At 47.3% G+C, this 19,838-nt stretch overlaps 1 protein-coding gene across 1 annotated transcript; it reads right to left on the minus strand.

Moving 5' to 3' along the window:
• Nucleotides 1–1,907: 1,907 nt before the first annotated feature.
• Nucleotides 1,908–17,964, minus strand: akap11 (A kinase (PRKA) anchor protein 11; the record flags this gene model as incomplete). The annotated part of the gene is made up of 11 exons (XM_080019259.1): nt 1,908–4,761; nt 5,978–6,177; nt 6,948–6,994; nt 8,094–8,180; nt 9,942–10,073; nt 10,448–14,906; nt 15,226–15,490; nt 16,336–16,467; nt 17,195–17,248; nt 17,411–17,521; nt 17,902–17,964. 11 exons carry the CDS (start codon nt 17,962–17,964, stop codon nt 4,609–4,611), a joined length of 5,703 nt encoding a protein of 1,900 aa, XP_079875385.1. The 3' UTR covers nt 1,908–4,608.
• Between the last annotated feature and the right edge of the window lie 1,874 nt (nt 17,965–19,838).

Raw genomic sequence — 19,838 nt, forward strand, 5'->3', positions numbered from 1 at the left:
CCTCCCCACCCCTACCCCACCCCACCCCCTCCCACCCCACCACCACCCCACTTCTCCTGCGATTCCAGTGGACTCTCCCAACAACCCTGTCATTTGTTGCTGTCGGGGGGGAAGTGATGTCAGGCTCTTTGAATCACGGCTCGACCCATGTGGGGTGGGGCGGGGGGGGGATTCCCGCCCAGCCCATTTGATGTCAGAAGTCAAGAGTGTGAGAGAGATATCAGCCCACATAGCGATGGCAGAAACAGGGGGTGGCCTTCTGTCTGTAGTGCTGAGTTGAGATTGTTGACACAATAAGCCCCTATATGTCGCTGGGTTGGGTTCCGTTGAAATGTATGGATCGGGGTGTGTGCGACGCATGGATGCTGGAGGACACTGGAACAAGGGCTCTTAGACGGAGAGTTTCTAACTCCCTGTACTCCTACAATGTTCCACAGAAGCATTCATTATGGATTAGTCCCCTGCTAATAACTTTTATCCCAGCCTATTATTTTTTGGCTATGAATGACTTTATTGTAGGGGTGTACTGTTCTACAGTCACCATATATTTTTTTCAGAGTTTGAATCGAAACACATTCTGACTGTAGAATACATCTTTATCCTTAAGTCCTTTTATTCCTTCTGCATTAAATATACAAAAACAATGAATTCAAGCACAACAATTCCCATGAATTGAATAATACAATTACTATACTTTTAAATCATTTTAAATTGTATGTTTTGAAAACATATAATAATAATAATAATGATAATAATAATAATAATAATAATAATAATAAAACATTATCAAATCATATTAAATGTAAACAAAAAGAAGACAACTACCAATTCGGAGACCGACACGGAGGTTGGGTAAGGTTGCTATTCAGAGAACCTAAAAATTGTCTTCTAGTCGTTTCTGACAATTATTTTTTCAAAACAGTTTTCCCAGTTACCTCTCCAATGACGTACCACGAAGAAGACTTCCCTCAAAGACTCAATGGGCTTTTTTTTTTGTTGAAAGAAAGTTTCTGAATGAGAAAGAGCAACGTCAGTGGGCAACGTCTGCCTTCCCGACAGGCCCACGTCTCCTTTCAGAGTCGCCGTTTCTGAGGGCCCCCCCCCGCAGCTCGGGAGGCCCCCGACTCTCTTCCCCTGAGCTTCTCTCCCTCACCGTGGTTCTTGTAATCTCCTCTTGCCAACAGACTTGGCCCTGTCTGCGAAGATCACAGACATGCCTCCTCTGACACATTCCTCCGCTCCTGTATCACTGTAATAGTCTGCAATTATGGGCTTTCCTTCCCTCCCTCTCACTTCTTGGCCCCCTCCCTCTGTGCGAAACAGACACCTCCATTCATCCAGCGGCGTGTCGAGCGGTCTTCACACTAAACATTACCTAATTACATGCGTGTGCCCACGTTGGGTAATTACATACGCCGGCAAAACAATGGCTGTTTTGTTGCCGCCGTTTCGAGGAAAAGACAAATAACCGCTGCTCTGCTGGTAATACGCGAGGTGTTCATCCTTAAATCTTTTCCTTTGGCACCTGCAGCAGGGACAATGTTTGGAGCCAAAGCGGTGGAAGTGACTGATCGTTTAATGGCTTTGGATGCGGAGGAATTCAGCGGTCGGGAGTCAAAGGCTAGAGCCGCTACTCGGAGCTCTGTTTGGAGGCTGCGTTTTTATCCCAACGACCGAGTCAGTTTAAAGCTAAAGTCGGCGAACGCAGGATGAGCATTCGCCGAGGGCTCGAAAAAAAATAAACAATATTAATCAGTGCTTATGATGCAGTTAGTTCAATAAACATCTAAAAAGAAAAAGAATTCGATACAGCTCCGATTTAACACCAATTTAAATTAAGATTAAAAGAAAAGAAAAATCACATGAGAAAGCTTTATTGTCACACATAGCTTTAACATCGACCAAGTTAGTGTTTTGACTTCAAGCTCAGCGCATGTAAACTATTCAGCTTTGCCACTGGGGAAACGAGCAGCGTAGTTACTGTTGTACAACTGACATAAATTATTAAATATCTTATTTGGCAAGATCTTACAAGGAAGCGAGAAAAATACACGAGTCAGAAAATAACACCGGAGCTACAGCAACAAAGTAGACTCGTCCACGACTAAACAGGAGTTGATTCTCTGCAGTTACACCTTCAGCTTTTTCACCAAACACAACAAGAAAGCGCTTCGACGTTCATCTGTCGAAGCGGAAGAAATATACAGGGAGCTAAATAAAGAAAGCCGAGTGGAGCGGTGGTGGGGGTGCAGTAGCAACAGCCTGGAAAAAGTCATAACTTAAGCAAACATTCTATACAATCTCTCTCTCGCTTGCTTTCTGGCTGCCTGGCACTGGGACTCCTAATACATTTAAAACATTTTTTTTTTTAATGTAAACCAACTTGTAAGGTGTGTTCTCGCCTTTCAGGTCAAAATACTTCGGTTTTCTTGTAATTAAAAAAAATAAAAAAATGAAACAACCAAAAAACACCGTCTTCGACACGGGGGGGTTTGCTCTGACTCTGAGTGGCCCACGGTGATATATTTATTTGTAGCTTGTAAACATAACTCACTGGGATTAACCATCGTGAATACAAGAACATTTTGGCAGCCGACGAGACGAGGCTTCAACAGAGGCCTGTGCAGCGTATTGTGAGGCAGAGTGGAGAGTGGTCAGGTCGGTACAATAGTAAAACTTAGATCCAATAATAATAATTCAGCCAATTAAGTCAATTCCAAGACTCGGCCATGCAGGTGAACGCCATCGACAGCAGCTCGTCAACAGTAAGTACCGCTGGTCAGCCATGGTATGCGGTATTAGTGTCCTTCCCACTTGCGGAGGTTCGTTCCGGTCTTGAACCCGTCTTCACTTGTCATCGAAACCAAATGAAATGGAGAAAAACCGTAAAACACAAGGGCGGGTGACAATGAATTTGCCTCAGGACGGTGTGTGTGTGTGTGTGTTCCTTGGAGGAAGCCGAGGGGTTGGAAAAGTCCAGCTTTTCCTCACTCAAATTACAAACTCCCATCTCAGCAAGAGAGTGTGTGTGTGTGTGTGTGTGTGTGTGTGTGTGTGTGTGTGTGTGTGTGTGTGTGTGTGTGTGTGTGTGTGTGTGTGTGTCAGGGGGTAGAATTCACAGTAGTGCAGATTGTGGGTGACAGAATGTGTGATTCCGGAGCTTAGCTGCTCAGCTATGCCCGTCACGCTGTGGTCGGGAGGTGCAGACGAAAAGGAAGGGGCCTTTAATTAAAGCGGCGTGGAGATTTGCGTCAGTGGGTCTTCCCCCACCAAAAAGGTGGGGGGGGCTCTGACACAGTCATGTTGTGTAACACACACACACACACACACACACACACACACACACACACACACACACACACACACACACACACACACACACACACACACACACACACACACACACACACACACACACACACACACACAGTCATGGCTTGGGAAAACACAGTCAAAAGTATGGCGTCCATCATTACACAGAGCAGCGTTTCATTTTCATCCATATACTATAATGATCCTTCCTCACCCTCAAAAGATACACTTGACCACCCTTGATAATAAACAACGGTCGCTAGTTTAACCGTCGAACATAAACACCGGAACATTAATACTGAAGTGAACCGACCTTAGACGCTGGGAAGTCAAACCCCGTTAACCAAACAGCCGATTTTACAAAGCGCATAATCACGTGGGATAACATCATATCATCTAGCCCCACTGAACCCAAAGGCTGCATAAGATCCCAAAAGTGAGCGCCGCGGATAAACTCTGACAATGTGTGTTAGTCTTTTCACTTAACACTGCCAATTTACAGCTCAGTTCAAGAGACACACGGCTGTAAAAAAAAAAAAGGGAAAAACTATCACTGACAGGCAATTCTAATAGGATTAATCCTATAATTCAATACTTTGGGGGACAATTTGCTTGTGTTGGAAGCTGACGTGAATTAAAGTGTCTTGAATTGTATCTGGCACTAATAATTTAAGGGCGTGGTGTGTGTCTCTGTGTGGTTGCTCTCTTAACATGTGGAAACACCACCACAGAGGTGAATTGTGGGCTTGACATCATCCGCCTAGCAGCTATGGGGATTCCCTAACAGAAAACACATTCTCTTTTTTCGAAACTCACTGTCTCCCTCTGTCTATCTGTCTGGAGCAGATTGGGGGGTTTCTCTCGCTCTCTCTTTCTCTCTGTCTCTGTACAAAAAGCCCTAGAACAGCGAGATGTGAGGGCTTCAACTAATACGATGGGAGTGAAAAAACATTATTCAAACGTGTGATACGCAAGCTAATATTTAGAATACAACAGAACTCTGAGAACCAAACCAGCGGGGAAATAAAAGAAAATACTACAGAGGTACTTGTTGGTCACGGCATGCAATGCAACACACTGAGCCACGAGAGCAGAAGACACTGCATCATGTCAGAGGGTTTTTATGGTGCCCTCTAGTGGCAGCAGCTTGGTGCAAAGCCCTGCGGGAGAGACGATGAGGAGGTTTCCCCCGGTGCATGGGGGGGGGGGGGGGGGGGCAGGTAGGTTGGAGAGGAGAGGAGAGGAAGCCGAAAGAAGGATAGCGGAGAGGGGAGGAGGAGGTGGGAAGAGGAGAGCCTAGGCGTGCTCCAGGAGCCACTGAAAGAGCGGGGTACGGTTGGGAGGCGGCATCTCTTGGGGCTGGGTCTCGTCGCAGTAGCGCAACAAAGCCTGCAGCAGCTCTCCCACCCTCCACTCCCTCTCCCGGAGCCTCTGGACCACAGCTGGGAGCTGGAGAGGGCAAACAGAACACAGATTATCGGAGGAGGTCCTCTAATCATCATCATCATCATCCTCATTATACAAGCCTGGTTTTCCCCCAGTCTATTTTTAAGTTCACCCCCCGCCAGGCCTAAGTATCGGTGTTTTCTTTTTTTTTTTTTTTAGGTTGGTTTTCAAACCATCAAAATATCAACATTGACTGCTTCATATTGATTTTCTATTTTCTTTTTTTACTATTGAAATGGGTCAAATCTTATTTCATTGTAGAGCAGCGCATTGGTTGCGCTGCACTCTCTCTCTCACATCGACAATTGACCTGTTAGTGAATAGCCCCTCCTCTCCATGCACACTCTAAATCAAAACATAATCATGTGCGGGACGTTTTAAACATCCCGTTGGGCTGGGTACCGAAACCCGGTAGCATAAAGGCACCAGTTCCTATATGATCGGTATCTAATGGACCGAATCGCAACGCAGATTTCGGTGTCATGCCTGAGCTGCCCGTTTGAAATATATGCCCCCTGGTGCTCTGAAAAACCCGCATGCGCCTTCACTAAACATTATCGTTTGGAGCGCTACACTTGAAATCCGCTGTATGACACGCCGCCACTTGCCTCTCGCGTGCGACTCGAGCCAACTGGCTTAGCCAATGTGATAAAAGTGGTGGCTCGCAAAAGTTTTCATTATGGATAATGTCCGGTTTATACAAACTGTTAGTTATTTGTTAACATGTGAATGTATATGAAAATAAATAAAGGACAAATGGGTTTAGTTCATAAAAAAAAAAAAATCTAGAAAATAGCCCCAATCAAAATGTGTTTTTTTTTAAACAAAAATAAGAGTAAAAAATAGCCCCGGATCTATTCATCTGTCATTCCGATCAAGCATTAAAGCCCTCAAAATAATATCACATCATTGATCAAAAACGCAAGAACGCCTTGTCCCCCTCTCCATGCGCAATTAAGACATTGGAGAAGGAGTGATCACACGTCCCTTTCCTCGAAATAAAGCAAATAAAACCACTGTGCTTTTATTTAAGATGTATTCTATTTTTCTCACTTTCCTTATTGAACGAAACCAAAAAAAAAATCACCGTGCGTAACGGGACACTCCCAGCCCAGCCCCCTCTTCCCGTACTTGCCACCGGTCACAACAACTTTTTTGGGGGAAACTATTGGTACAAGCTATTGGCTAGCGCAAGGCGTGGCGGACGTGGGCAAATCACCTGCTGCAGCTCTCTGTCAGGGCTCAGGTGGACCTGGGGGAGCTCCGCCATGGAAGCCGCCGCCCACTGCAGCATGCTTCTGAGCTGGGGGTCGAGGGTCGCTGGCAGAGGCTCGTGAGCCAGTTCCTTGAGTTCAGTGTTGGCCATCACCAGTAGGACCCTGGGAGCCGGCGCCAGAGTCCTGTCCACGCGCAGAGTCCCTGCCACACACAGAGGAAGGATCGGTTCACTGGTCACTGTTCAGGATCTGCCTACGTGTTTTTATAAACTCTGCTCAACTTCCTTTGCATGACGTAGGAATCCTTCCATACCGCATCTCGCACGCACACGCACACACTTGTGTGTATAACGCCCACTGTCTCCTATACAGCATTGTGATGGACAGCCGCCCCTTGGGAAACATGTAGCACAGTACAGTGCTCCCTCAGCCCTGCTCTGTAAGCGCTGGGTTCCCACGCTTGTTCGCCAGACCCAACAGGACGCCTGAACCCCACTGGGGGCAGCTCTAGTCCTGACACGCGCACGCACGCACCCACACACACACACACACACACACACACACACACACACACACACACACACACACACACACACACACACACACACACACACACACACACACACCGGGAAGAGCAACTGTGGAGGGAGTGGATGAATGAGCAGCATGAATGAGGCTTAATGTGGGGGCGGTAAAATCCCCATCTGTAACACAGAGAGACTGAGTCAGGGCCAACTCCAACTTTACTGAATCTAAAGCAGGGGAAGAAACAAGACCTCAAATTAGGAGAGGCCTATAACCCCCCCCCCCCCTCCATTACCACTGGCTGTCCAGAATGTTAGGCAGTTTTGTCAATCAAAATTTCCTTTTTTTTTCTAATTTCTGCATTTCTACAAAGAATATCAGACATCATTTAACTTCTTAATTTAATGGATTCACTAAATCCTGATTTCAATCCGGGCAGGTCCTTACCGCTTGATTCTTCTTTGACTTCAGTCTCCTTGTCCTCTGTGCAGTCACTGCAGGGCGACAAATACCACACAGGTTACAGGGAGAGGGGCGGCAGTGAGGTAGGGGAGGGGAGGCGGCAAGCAAGAGAAGAAGAAAATAGCTCTAACTAACAGCATGCATGGAACCCAACTGTGTTCCATAACGTCATCGGAAGGAGCTCAGAGCCCGCGAGCAAAAGACGTCTGAGGGGAGACGTTTTCCTATGCCACGGGGAATTTACATCCCTGCTTCCAGCAGCAGACAATAATGACCCTAACCTAACTCAGGGTCTAACTAACTTAAAAAAATAAATAAATAAAATGTGAAGGTCTACATCTACTCCCCAGTCCTACGGTTTATTATGCAAATATTTGCTATGTGTCGGGCCAACAGGTAAACATTTCTCCACCTTGGAGGTTGTAAATCAAAGTCTTGTTGACACAGCTCATGGCTACAGACATCCAGTCTCTGTTGGGCGGCAACGCGTGAATATTGTTTTTTTTTCCCGGAAGGAAATCGTCTGAGATAACTTTCCATGTTCGCTTTTTTTTGGGGGGGGGCGGGGTGTTGTATAATCTAATGCGGTGAGGAGGTCGCGCGGTTGTGTGGCGGCGCTGAGAACTAGGTGTAGACGGGAGATAGTGGAGGCCTCGGGGAGTGTGGGGGGGGGGGGCGGGGGGGTGTTCACTAAAGAGCCATGCAATAAATCAGGAACAAACAGCGATACACACGAGCAGGAGGCAGGCAAGATATCGCATTCTAACGTTAGCGACAGCTACGTGGGTGCATGCACACACATACATACATACATCAAGGGGACAAAATTCATCACACTTGCTAAAATAGTTAACAGTCACATCACTTATCATAATTGGAGCTTTCTAGTCATGCGGGGGACTTGGGGAGGGGGGGGGGGCCCTAGTCTGAGACAGAGTAGGCAAAAGAGGCTAATGTGATTATAAACCAAGATGCTTATTTGGGACCTGAAGATCCAGTGCACCTCCCCCACTTCTATTTGGTTTTCAGAGTAGCCCCTTTGCCTTACTCAGAGTTTTGTCACAATCTAGGGGCAACCCCAGCTTGGGTAGCTTTGCGTCGTTTAGCTTGGTGGTGGTGGCGATGACAGACCTGTCCGAGGGGGAGAAGGAGAGGTGCTCCTCACAGACCTCCCCCTCCAGGCCCAGGCTGCTCCAGCTACTGCTGTTCCCATTGCTGCTGAGGAGACAAGGAAGGCCGCTCAGTAAACCTGACCCCGTACCGTGCACGCACTCATTACATCGTCTACTTGGAGATCAAAAATGTCGCTGGTCTACGTGGCTTTTAAAATCAATCAAATTAGCATGCATTCTGAGCTAATATTTCATAGCAACAAGAGGCAAACGGTAAAACAAGAAAAGAAAACAACAACCAAAAGAAAACAGATGAGGGTTCCCACACCAATGATGCATATCTTTCCATCACCGTTTGCGGCGTTTCTTTTAATTCCAACGATCACACGCTGTGCTTAACGTGTCCGTAAAGGCCCGCCGGTGAGATCATTACATTCTTGCCTCAGATATAATCCTGCTTATACCACACACTTCCACCAGGATGCCCAGGCTGGCATCAATAAACAGCCTTTCTACGATTAGTCGATGATAAGCATGCTGGCAGGAAACCTGCCTTGTGTATCGGGCGTCGCCCGCAAGCAGGATGCTGGGATACCTAAAAATACCTCGATCAATCTACGTTGCCCAGGCTACAGCCTCCTGGCAGCTTGTTCATGAATCAATCAGCCCCATCGCAGGTAATTTTCCTTCCGTTATTTCATCTGCTGGGGTAGAAACATTTGCCGTGGGCGTTTGAAGAGAAGCTAATGAATTACACATGCTGGACTTTGTTCCCATGGAAACGGTGCCAGGGGCGAGAGCGAGACCCGCTCAAAGACACACCTTTAGAAAATATTATTCAATCTTCTTTTGGCCATGGTGGCCCAAACAACTAGCTCCTCGCACGTTCTGCTCTTTGGGTATCTTGAGACGTCCAATGTTGATGGACGCTGCTTCCATAGAGACATGTGGGTTGTGCCAGAAACCCCGACAGCGCAATTCCCAATCTTCAGACCAAAGATTGAGTGATATTTGATTTGACTGAGAAAGCCAAAACTCTGAATATCGCTCCTACTTTCTCACTGTCTGGACACAAACATACAGTACAGCCATATCCAATATTCCCCCGCAACTCCAGTAGGACCTTTCCCCTACAACGGATTTATTTGTAGTTTCTGAGAGGCACTTGGTTACGTAGGTCGGCCTTAAAGAGAAAAAATGAAAAATAAAAAAAAATCAGGAGAAAATTGCTTCTTGGCGTCTGAAGTGAGGTTCCTGGACCATAGGAAACCTTGCGCCCAGAGCTGACCACAAGAGCGCCCCTTCCACCGCAGAGAACACGTACCAACTCTGCATCAGGACACATGGTCCAATCGCTTAAGAATGACAATATCGGACCAAGCAGGGATGGCGACCTATGTTCATGGATTTGTGGGTTCTGTAATAGATGTGTATCGAAAATTCCAAAGCCGCCATTTTATAGGTTCATGACTGTACTCCATGTACAAAATTAATCTCGAGGGAAATGTAATTCCATTCACCGACAAATTTGCAAAACACATTGACGGCAAGGAGTCACAAAAGGTCCACTTCTCTGCTGCTAACATCAACTTATGTATAAATAGAATGCAACCAAATGATTATGAATGTACATAAGGTTCATTTTTATGTATTTTTAACTCGACGATACCTTCATTATGCAATGTCCACAATTGTGGACAGTTCTAAAACTTCAAAACAAGCTGTGTTTATTGAATTGAACTGTGAAAGATTGTTGAGAGGTATTTTGTCCATCTGTCTAATGTACTGTTTTATTATTAAGGCGGTATTCAAGATAAAGGTGCTGCCTATACTGTATTCCGTGGTAAAGGCTCTTGTTATAATTTACCTGTCACTGAGATGAAGGAAGCTGCTGTTTTCATCTGGGTGATCATCCTCAAAGCTTAGGTTGGACCAGCTGCCCAGGCTGTCATCCCCCACACTCAGCTGCTGGGACACAGTAGACTCTGTGGCTGGAGAACTTAACATACACATACACATAGGGGAAGAGGGCATGCAAGAAAGAGAGGAGCGTGAAAGTTATACAAATTTTTCACTTTTAAAATCATGAGCATGAGCCTCACTTTTGTTGTGAAGAATTAAGTGGAAGAATTCAGGATAGGTAAGTATAATGATCATGTAATCTGTTTTGGATGGTCAATGAGCACGGCTTCTGGAAAAGTTTGAATTTACTCAATAGGAGAGACATTTTCTTAACTCCTACGCTTTGGCGATTCCTCACCAACCACCCAGATACCACAATCAATCAGAGCAGAATGTGGAACAGAGTCATGGGAGGCTGCTGGGGATGTGAGTCATGTGTGTTCCTGTGTATGTGCGTGTATATGAGTCTACCTGAGGTTGGTGGCTTGGCAGATGTTGGACAAGGCTGAGGTCATGATCTCGGCGGTCAAGCTCTCTGCAAAACTGGTCCCGTCATGGCCGATGCCGCTGTCGGCGTTGAGGCTGGTGTTGCTCAGCTCTCGCTTGGCTGTCTCCATGGCTACGGAGACCATCTCCTCAGCTAACGCCACTCGATGGTCCAGGTCAATGTGGATCTTAGGGATCTCCACGGCCGAGTGCCGCTCAGCCCTGCCCTCGCACTCTTGCGCCCTCTTTCTCACCCTTGGACCTGCCTGCTGCTGATGGTCCACGCTGGGCTTGATACAGAAGGGACACGCTCGCACCTGGCAGTAGCGGCAGGTTCTCTCCCCGAGAGCTGGGCCTAGGGCAGCACCCTCGGAGAGCCTCTCTGCATACGAATGCCTTTCCCTGCTTTGGGCCCTCTGGTGCTCACCTGTGGTGTGTCCCGCAGAAGCCAGGCCCATCTCCAGAGTGTCATCTACTATCTTTCTGGCGTAGTGTTCAATGACCTGCATCACCCCGCTGCTGTAGCCTCCATCGTACAGGCTGCCTGTGCTGTGGTAATGCCTGCTTTTACCTTCCTTGGCCAACAGGGGACAAGAGAAGGAGTTTCTGATGAGATTCTCTGCCATGTCATCTAGCTTGGATTTCTTATAAAGGCATGAGTCTGTGAGAGACTTGGGCATGCGCACAGAGGAAAGGCGCAGCTTTCGTGTAACATCACAGGTGATATTGTAAGCTAAGGATTCAGCAAAGTTCACCAGATCTGTGTATTCCCTCTGGCGCTGTTCCTCGGGGTCCCTGCAGGTGCACTGGCTGTCCTCCCCTGCAGATGAGGCTTCTTCCACCGTCTCTCCAGCTGGAGATGCCGCATTTTTGGGTCCCTTCCATCCATCCGGCAGGGACTTGGAGGAGTGGAGATGGGTGGTGGGTGACCTCTGCTTCATCTTGCGGGCAGCATGCGCCAGTCCAAGCTTGATGGAGCGGTAGGCCAAACGACTGGCGTACTGGTCCAGGACCAGCTCCCTACTCCCTCCCTCCTTTTTCAGCACCCTGATGAGGTAGCCGGCATATTCGTCGGTCACACTCTCACAGCTCGGATACTGTGAGGACAAACCAGAGGTGGAGGCAGTGGTGGAGCTGGGGGTGGAGGTGTAGAGGACTGATGCCAGCAGGTCACTGGACCACTGCTCAGCCAGCCTCCCCATCCTCCAGTCTCTGTCCTGGTCATTGATTGGGTGGGGCTGCTGGTTGTGGTGAGGGAGACAGTCAAGCCCATGTCTATCCAGGCTCCGCCTCCTCAAAGCTTGGTGATGGGGACAAATTTGTCCTGAGTTCACCATCCTCTTCACGTCACCGATCACTTCTCCTGCCACCTCACCAGCATAAACCCACAGGGTGTTAAGGGTCTGCTCGGAAAACTGAGTAACGCTATCCCTTCTCCTCTCCCCCCGGCTCCTCCCTGCATCCTCCTCGTCCCCAACCAGCGTGTCCATCTCCGTGGCCATGGACAGAATATGACAGGCCAACCGCTCGGCATAGTGGAAAGCTTCCTTGTTTGACATTCTGCGTGATGAAGAAAGGTTTAGTTCTGGGCGACAGCTACCATTATCTGAGCCTCTGCGAGTGCAACCAATTCCACCCTGTGACTCTTCCACCTGCTCCTCCACCTCCTCTTCCTCCTCTTCCTCATTGCCCTCAGCCTCCTCTGACAGAGATCTCATCAGTTTGAGCATGAAGTCAGCCTTGTCCGCCTCGGGGCAGAGTTCCTTTGGGCCCGGGCCAGGCTCAAGCTGGTTGTGGGGGGTGGGGGGCGGGGTAGCAGGGGAAAACTCCTTGGCCAGCTTTCCTTTCAGCTTTTTGGAGAACTGTCTGATCTGTTTCTCTTTCGACACCTCACTGGGCCGTTGGGGAGTGGAAGGGGGAGTTCCGGGGGTCCCACCTGATTTTGAACCAGAGCCGGGTGATGGGTCATCCCTGGGGACTGGCAGCTTCCTCTGGACACCTGTCCCAGTTGCTGGAATATCGAGAGTGTCCATCATCATAGGATGTGGCTCAGCCATCCCAGCTTTGGTCTTTGGTAGAGACACACCGCTGCCTATCATCTGGTTGTGACATTCTGAATGGGATGGCAAGCTGTGTGAGCCCAGGCCTCCTGTCTGCTGAGCTAGACTGCTATTCTTGACGCACTCATAGTCTTTGCAGTCGTCTCTGAAGCTCTCCCTTCCACCTCCCTGTACTGCAGGCGAGTCCGGGCACTCATCACTAACAGAACCTGGTCTAGAGGAAGAACCTCTCCGGCTTCCTATGGTCTTGGTGAGAAAGTCAGCACAGTCACCAAAACTTTTTTTCATTTTAGTAGCAGTTATCAACTCAGAGGCCTCACTAACTATCATGTCCACCATGTCGCCAGAGAAATTCTGGAAGGGGAACTTTCCTTGGGAAGTGTCTCTGCCAGGGACGGGGGGTGTCTGGGGTCCATGGAGGTAGTGGTCAGTCTGCGTGGCTGTCGTGGTGTCAGAAAAGGTTGCAGTCACCAGGCTCCTCTTGGGGCTGGTCTGTGAAGTCTGGGCCAATGCTGACTTATACTGACAGCTCTCCTCGGAGGCCTGGAGGTGGGAGAGGGCCTGGCCAGCCTGGGGCACAGGAACACAGCTAGCCATACCAGACACACTGAAGAGGGCTTTCTTCACTGTGCAGCCCCTGTTGTCTCCGGAGAGACCTAGGTCACTGCTGGATGGTTCGGTATGGGACACTTGCTGACCAGTGAGGGTACTGCAGGTGTTTGTCGCAGAGTCATCTGCACTGACATAGCAGATGTTGTCCAGAGAGACACTTATTGCTGCCTGGCTAGTAAAGGCTACATCAGCCTGGGAGAGTTCTATAAAGGCCTCTTGCATAACTGACTCTGACAGGTCTGAAGCATAAGAGGATACCACTTCTTCCTCTTCGTCCTCCTCTTCATCTTCTATCCCCCGGCCAAAGGACCAGTCACTCGGGGTAAGGGGGGTAGAGGGGTGAGAGAACTGACACACCTCCATAACGCCTTCAAACACCAGCTCCTCAGCCAAGTCGGCAGCAAAACGCGTCACTGTATTGTGGAATATCTGCTTTTTGACGGTTAAGAATTCCTTGAGTGCCCCAGACACAGCCTCCCCGACCAGGAAACCAGCCAAGCCATTAATGGCCCGCTTCTTCAGCACATAGGCGTGGCGCATGCCAATCTCATGGAAGGCCATCTGGAAAACAGAGGAGGTGAGCCTTGCGGCCAAGTGGCAGAGTGTGGTGGTGCACGAGGAAACGCCCTTCTGGATGTCACGAAGGGCGCTACCCAGGCTCATCTCTACCAGATCTGTGGCAAACCTCTGGATACCATCCTTCAAAGTCTGGGACTTCTGCTGCAGCTTGGCCACCGTAACAGTCTCCTGGATCTCGGAGAGTTTCATTATGTGGCCCGAGGGGTTCTGGAACTCCTTGTGACAGACGCAGCTGAGATTTTTGTTGTCTGACATGTCAACAGGAGATTGGTAGCCACAAACTGATCCAAGGATCTCTTTGGACAGACTGCTGGCAAAGTCTGAGTAGGTCTTATAAAGGGAACAAAGGTCTTGGGGTTTATGCAGCTCGGTGCTGTTCACTTCTTCCCCATCAGTTTTCCAGAAATACTCGAGGGGCCCACTGGAGTCCCCAAGAGGACTGAAGGCCGAGGAGCTGACAGGGCTAAAGAGTGGACCCCCATTCTCATCACAGGAAGTCTGCATCAGCCTAGGAGAGTCTGGCACCTCAGAATGGGGAGAATAGGGGGACCCTGGTTTCAGAGGAGTAGGCTTCTTCACATTGGCAGGGAGGGTTGGCTGGTCAAAGCGGTGAGGATTCATACCCTTGGTAGAGCAGCCTCGGGAAATGTATTTTGAACCTAACCCAGTGGTACTAGTTTCAGAGGGATTTTTATTTTGCGCTGTAGCAGAGTTACTGCCGGGGTCCAGAGGCAGGGTCAGAGTGCAGCTCTCCGAACTTAGCTCATCCAGGTCATCAAACTGGTCGAAGCTGTCAAAGAACTCGCTGACCTCGGAGTCCGAGTCCTCCACTGGTTCTCTGGGCCCACCTGGTACCTGGGGGATGTCCAACTTGGCCAGCAGGCTCTTTTGGTATCCCACCTCATCCAAGAAGATTATCGGGCTGGGACTGGAACAGTCTGACTCTTCAGATTCACTGAGTCGGGCCGAAGAGGATGGGAGGCAGGCACCAGGATTGCAGTGAGTCCACTGGGATTCGATGCCTGATGACCTCTGCACTGTGACGGACACCTCCGGCCCTGCCCGACTTTTGGTGGAGGACCTCTTGGAGGAGGAGCTTATGATCACACGTGAGCCACTGAGGTCTTTCCTTCTCTTGTGGGCTGGCACTGTCTGGGATGCTACATCACGCTTTGTCCCAGGGTGATATTGAGCTGCAGGTGCAGAGGGCGATAAGACAGATGGAAGAACTAATGTGAGGACAGATTGTGTATAAAGGGAGGAAACTGTAAAAATTTCAAAGTTCTTCCATAATGTAATGTAATCTTTTCTTTCATTATTTTTTCTTTTCTGTGCCATGACATAATGAGAAAAAGGAGACGCCTAAGCTGTTGGATTTATTTATAATAGATGGAAAGATAATGCAACAGCAGTTGTATTTTACAGATAAGTGTTAGGGGTGCTACTGCTAATGCAGTTGGATTGAAGCTAAATTCCTACTTCACAAAATGATTCTTATATTGTTTAACGTACAGGGAGTCTCTCCGGTGTCCTCCTCCTCCAGATGCTCAAGTGCAGTGACAAAGTCATCTTCTATCGATGACACCGACTGGTTGGTATCGTCCTCCTCAGGTTGGCTGGGCTCCGCTGTTCCCCGGTGGAGGGCTTGCAGCTCCAGGGCGTAGCGGATCCCTGCTGCATAACGCCCCAGCAGTCCTACCAGGGAAGCCACACAGGCTTGGTGGCAGGGGCCCGGACTGGGAGTGTGCCTCAACACACACACTGCTCTCAACCAGCACTGGAGGCAGAGAGAAAGAGGAAGCAGTAGAAGGCAACCGTTAATCTTGGTTGATGGGTGGTTTAGTCTCTCAGATCCGGAACAAAATTTTGAGTAGAGTGTGCAGATTGTCAGTGGCTAGAACCTGACAGGCTAGTTGTCTGAGAGCAATTGTGTTCTCAAAAATTCACACGGGAGACTTCTCTCTCTCTCTCTCTCTCTCTCTCTCTCTCTCTCTCTCTCTCTCTCTCTCTCTCTCTCTCTCTCTCTCTCTCTCTCTCTCTCTCTCTCTCTCTCTCTCTCTCTCTCTCTCTCTCTCTCTCTCTCTCTCTCTCTCTCTCTCTCCATCTGTCCTTCAACCTGGGGGTGGAGGAATGGGGGGCTTGTTATGTCTGTACTGATTGCGGGTTGATATGTTGCATATGCAGAATACAGGCAAGGGGTGGGGGTGGGTGTCTCTGTCTGCAACTTAAACTCACAACTGAAACCACACCGTGGGTCCCATGCCCTTTCTGAATAACACACATGCAACCAGGAAGGATACAGCTGCAACTGCTGGGAAGGAAACAAACTGTGTCTGTTTCCCCACCTGTGTTTGTATGGGAGGGGGGAGAAAAACATCTTGCAGCGATTTGTGTGGGAGGGAGGGGACAAGACCATGGCCCAGAAAAATAATTTGACAAGTGGAATATTGTTAACAGAGGAAATAACCAACTGCCTGCGTTAATTGTTTTTAGCTTGTGTTTTCATGCTTAGTGGTAACTTCCCTTTTCCTCCCCTTGCCACAACTCAGCTTCCTGCTAACTTCTTCTTTCTCACCCCCATGCTTAAGTCTATTTCTTATACAAAGACTGTCTTCTGTCTACCTGTGGGTTGGGTTCCTTCGGCTCTTTCAGCCTGCGCGAGTCCTTGAGCAGAAGCACCTCATTGTTCCTGAGGCTGTGGATGTGGAGGGAACGGAGCAGGTCGCACAGCTCCGCTGGCAGAGAGCACAAAGTCTGGAGAGGGAACGGGCATGTTAGCCTCTGGCTCAACTCCGACAAACTGTTGTTCCAGACATCAGTATTTTAAATATGGGCTGAATTCTTTAAAGCAGTAGCCTTAGATGCTCTCCTTCCCATAAGGTAGGGTTGTCTAGAAACAACAACAAAAAAATAAGTTGCTGCAACTAAGGCAATGTTCAGACTGGCTTAATGCTCAATTAAGATTTTGCACAGATCAGGGTTTTGCATCTATCCATTCATACTAAACTTTGTAGAGTGACATAAATCTAACATGAGTGACATACAGAAAGACAGAATTATACTGAAACCACAAATATAATGACGATTGAGATGGATGTATTTAAACCATTGCCCAAGTTTTTAATTTGTGGGATTCAGGACAATGTTTGTGGGCTGCCAAAATGCAGGGAACGTATTGAGCTGTCCACACTTCTCAGTAAGAGTCAGATTTTAGTCACTTTTACCTGCAGTGAAAACTAGGGATTTCAGAAGAGGAGATGTGGTACTCAGTTGATGCCAAAATTCAGAAAAAGTGGCAGTAACAGATTTTTCTACACCATTGGTCCTACAAACAAGTGACGGCGTTGCTAAATATAACGCAATGACAATGGCAAACAATACTTTACTTGTTTAAACCGATTACATCTTTAAGTAGGCAATTGTTCAAATGTCTTCACAAAAAAATGGCAGCCTTTGAAAGTGATCATTCAGTGTTCCTCACCTGTGGAGTGACCTCCCTTCCTTCACAGTGGCCAGGAAGACACACAAAATGGATCTGAGGGAGAGCAGATAATCAGTGGCAAAGTCTTGCAATCCTCTACGGGATTTGTGTGTGTGTGCGTGTGTGTGTGTGTGTGTGTGTGTGTGCGTGTGTGTGTGTGTGTGTGTGTGTGTGTGTGTGTGTGTGTACACTTGTCTAGATATGCTTGTGACAGACCTCAGTCAACTTCAGTGCATCTCCACCTTGCAGCTCCAGGCTCACACTGCACAGCTCTTTCTTGTTCCTCAAAATGCTCTTCACACACTGTGTCCCACTGTCACGTACAGTCTTTCAAACAAAAACAAAAACAATACTTCATCAATGCGTTTCCAATCATCATATAGCAACTAAATAAGATAATTTTAAATTAAAATAGAAATTTGGATAGCTTCAGACAGCTTCCCAACCAGTAGGAGGCAGCTTGAATAGTAGGCTGTCAGAATTACCAAAGGAAGTGTCATGCATGGAACTCAGTTATTGTAAGGGAAAGAGAACAACTTTAATGATTGAAAATTCAAGCTATTTGGTGGATTTAAAAAAAAGTCCACCTGGTGCTGCTCTGCAGAATCTACTAAAAAGATAAACAAATAAATAATAAACTGATTTTTTTTTTTTTTGACTGGGTAAAACAATTTTTTTTTTTTGAAAACTTGAACCGGCAGACACACCTCTTTACGGATGGATGCCCTGGTCCTGAGTGGGACTCCTCTGATACGGGCACAGGCGTCCATAGCAACGGAGGGCTGGGTGTGGCTGGCCATGCACTCACCTGTCAAAAGAGAGGGAAAAGAGGAGGGTGTGGATAACAAAACATGAGAGAGAGAGAGAGAGAGAGAGAGAGAGAGAGAGAGAGAGAGAGAGACAGAGAGAGACAGAGAGAGAGAGAGAGAGAGAAACAGATTGAGAATAAAAAAAAATGTTATTCTTTATTCCCACGCAGCAAAATCTGAGAGCAGGAAGCACCATGTGATACAGCGTGTGCTGGTCAGACTGATGACATGCAAGTTATTACTGCAGGTCAAAAAAAAAAAAAAAAAAAAAAAAAAGGAAAATGTTCATATATACTGTAGATTCAAGCATATGACAAATATTTCAAACATTCAGCTGCAGTCGTGAGAGGCAAATAATTTCCTATCAAACCCCAAATGACAAAGTGCTGCTTGCATAGCCAACCTACAACAGCAAAGCATTATATAGGCGTTTGTGATAATAACATGAATCAAACAGTTACAAGTAGGTCTAGATTTGTCCTGCTGGTGAGGTCAGACCGACGCAGACCTCGCTCGCTTTGATATCCTTTAAATACTATGGCCTGCATCTATGATCAAACAGCACGGCCAGATAACAGGGGTGTATGCTCTGGACCAGAGCAGGGGAAAACACACTTAGTAAGCATGACAGCGCAGTTAACGTTGGAACAATATTTACAGTGTGCAAGGAGGGAAAAAGTTCCCCAAGAAATCCAAGCTTTTCCTTTGAGGTATTGTCCAAGGCAGCGAGTTGAGTCTAGACCCAGGCAGGCGGTCCTATTGATCAGCCCATCCTGCACCCTGAGAACCAGGAGTCAGGAAAAAAAAAAAAGCACATGCCACACCGGCTTCCTCTGGTGATCCAGGACCTCTCCACTTCTCACGGGTGCTTTGGTGGGCTGTTCAAAAACAACAGGGCCAGCCACTGCTGCCTAACCTCAACTATGCAGTGCATCCCGACCCAGTCACAGGAAAAGCAGGCACAATGACGCCTATTATGGCTGTGACTATCAGAACAGGGGTAATAGCAAACATTCACTGCAAATCTACTTTTTGTAGAACACGCAGTGTTTTATGTTTGTTTCATTTCACATCATTAAATGCTAACGCACTCGAATCTGTTTTTTTTCTTTTTTACAAATTAGCCTGCATCTTCAAATAACCAAGCAATTATGTGTTGATGAATAATACACTTGAGTTTTTTGCCATCATTAACCAATCAACCAATAACCCGCAGAGATAATAAGGGACCATAAGGCTATCTTGGCTCGGCAACTGTGAGTGATGATAGCATATATGATAATACATTTTGTCTGATTTAAATGATATTATCACTGTAATACATTACTTTACCAACTTTGTTTTGCATAGCCTTTGGAGTTGCCATTTTATCATTCTACTGCTCTGTTCTATGACGTATGTGACAAATAGAGTATCTTGAACAGACTATAATAAGTATATGTATTATTTTGGCACAACGCATTTAACCTACTTCTCAGCATGTAACATACAATTTAAATCGAATATCTTCTCATAACCTAGCTATCATCCGAAGTGTTGTCATACTAGTATAGTTATAAGCATTTGTTCTCTCTCATTTGTTCTCTCTCAAAATGAAATTAAGATTCAGCTTCATCTTCTCAGTCCTTGCAAAACAAGTATTTCACAGAGTCGAAACACCAACAACTACACGTACACAGACACTGAAGCTCTGTGATCTAAAATCAACACTTGAGCTACAAAACAAAAATCTGGATTTTCTTGAGGAGTGACATGGAACATAACCCACATACACATTCCAATTACACATACATCCCCGATGCACTTTAACATGTCACTTTTCACAGCAGCCCATC

The sequence above is a fragment of the Zeus faber genome (assembly GCF_960531495.2).
Source record: "Zeus faber genome assembly, chromosome: 18".
Lineage (NCBI taxonomy): Eukaryota > Metazoa > Chordata > Actinopteri > Zeiformes > Zeidae > Zeus > Zeus faber.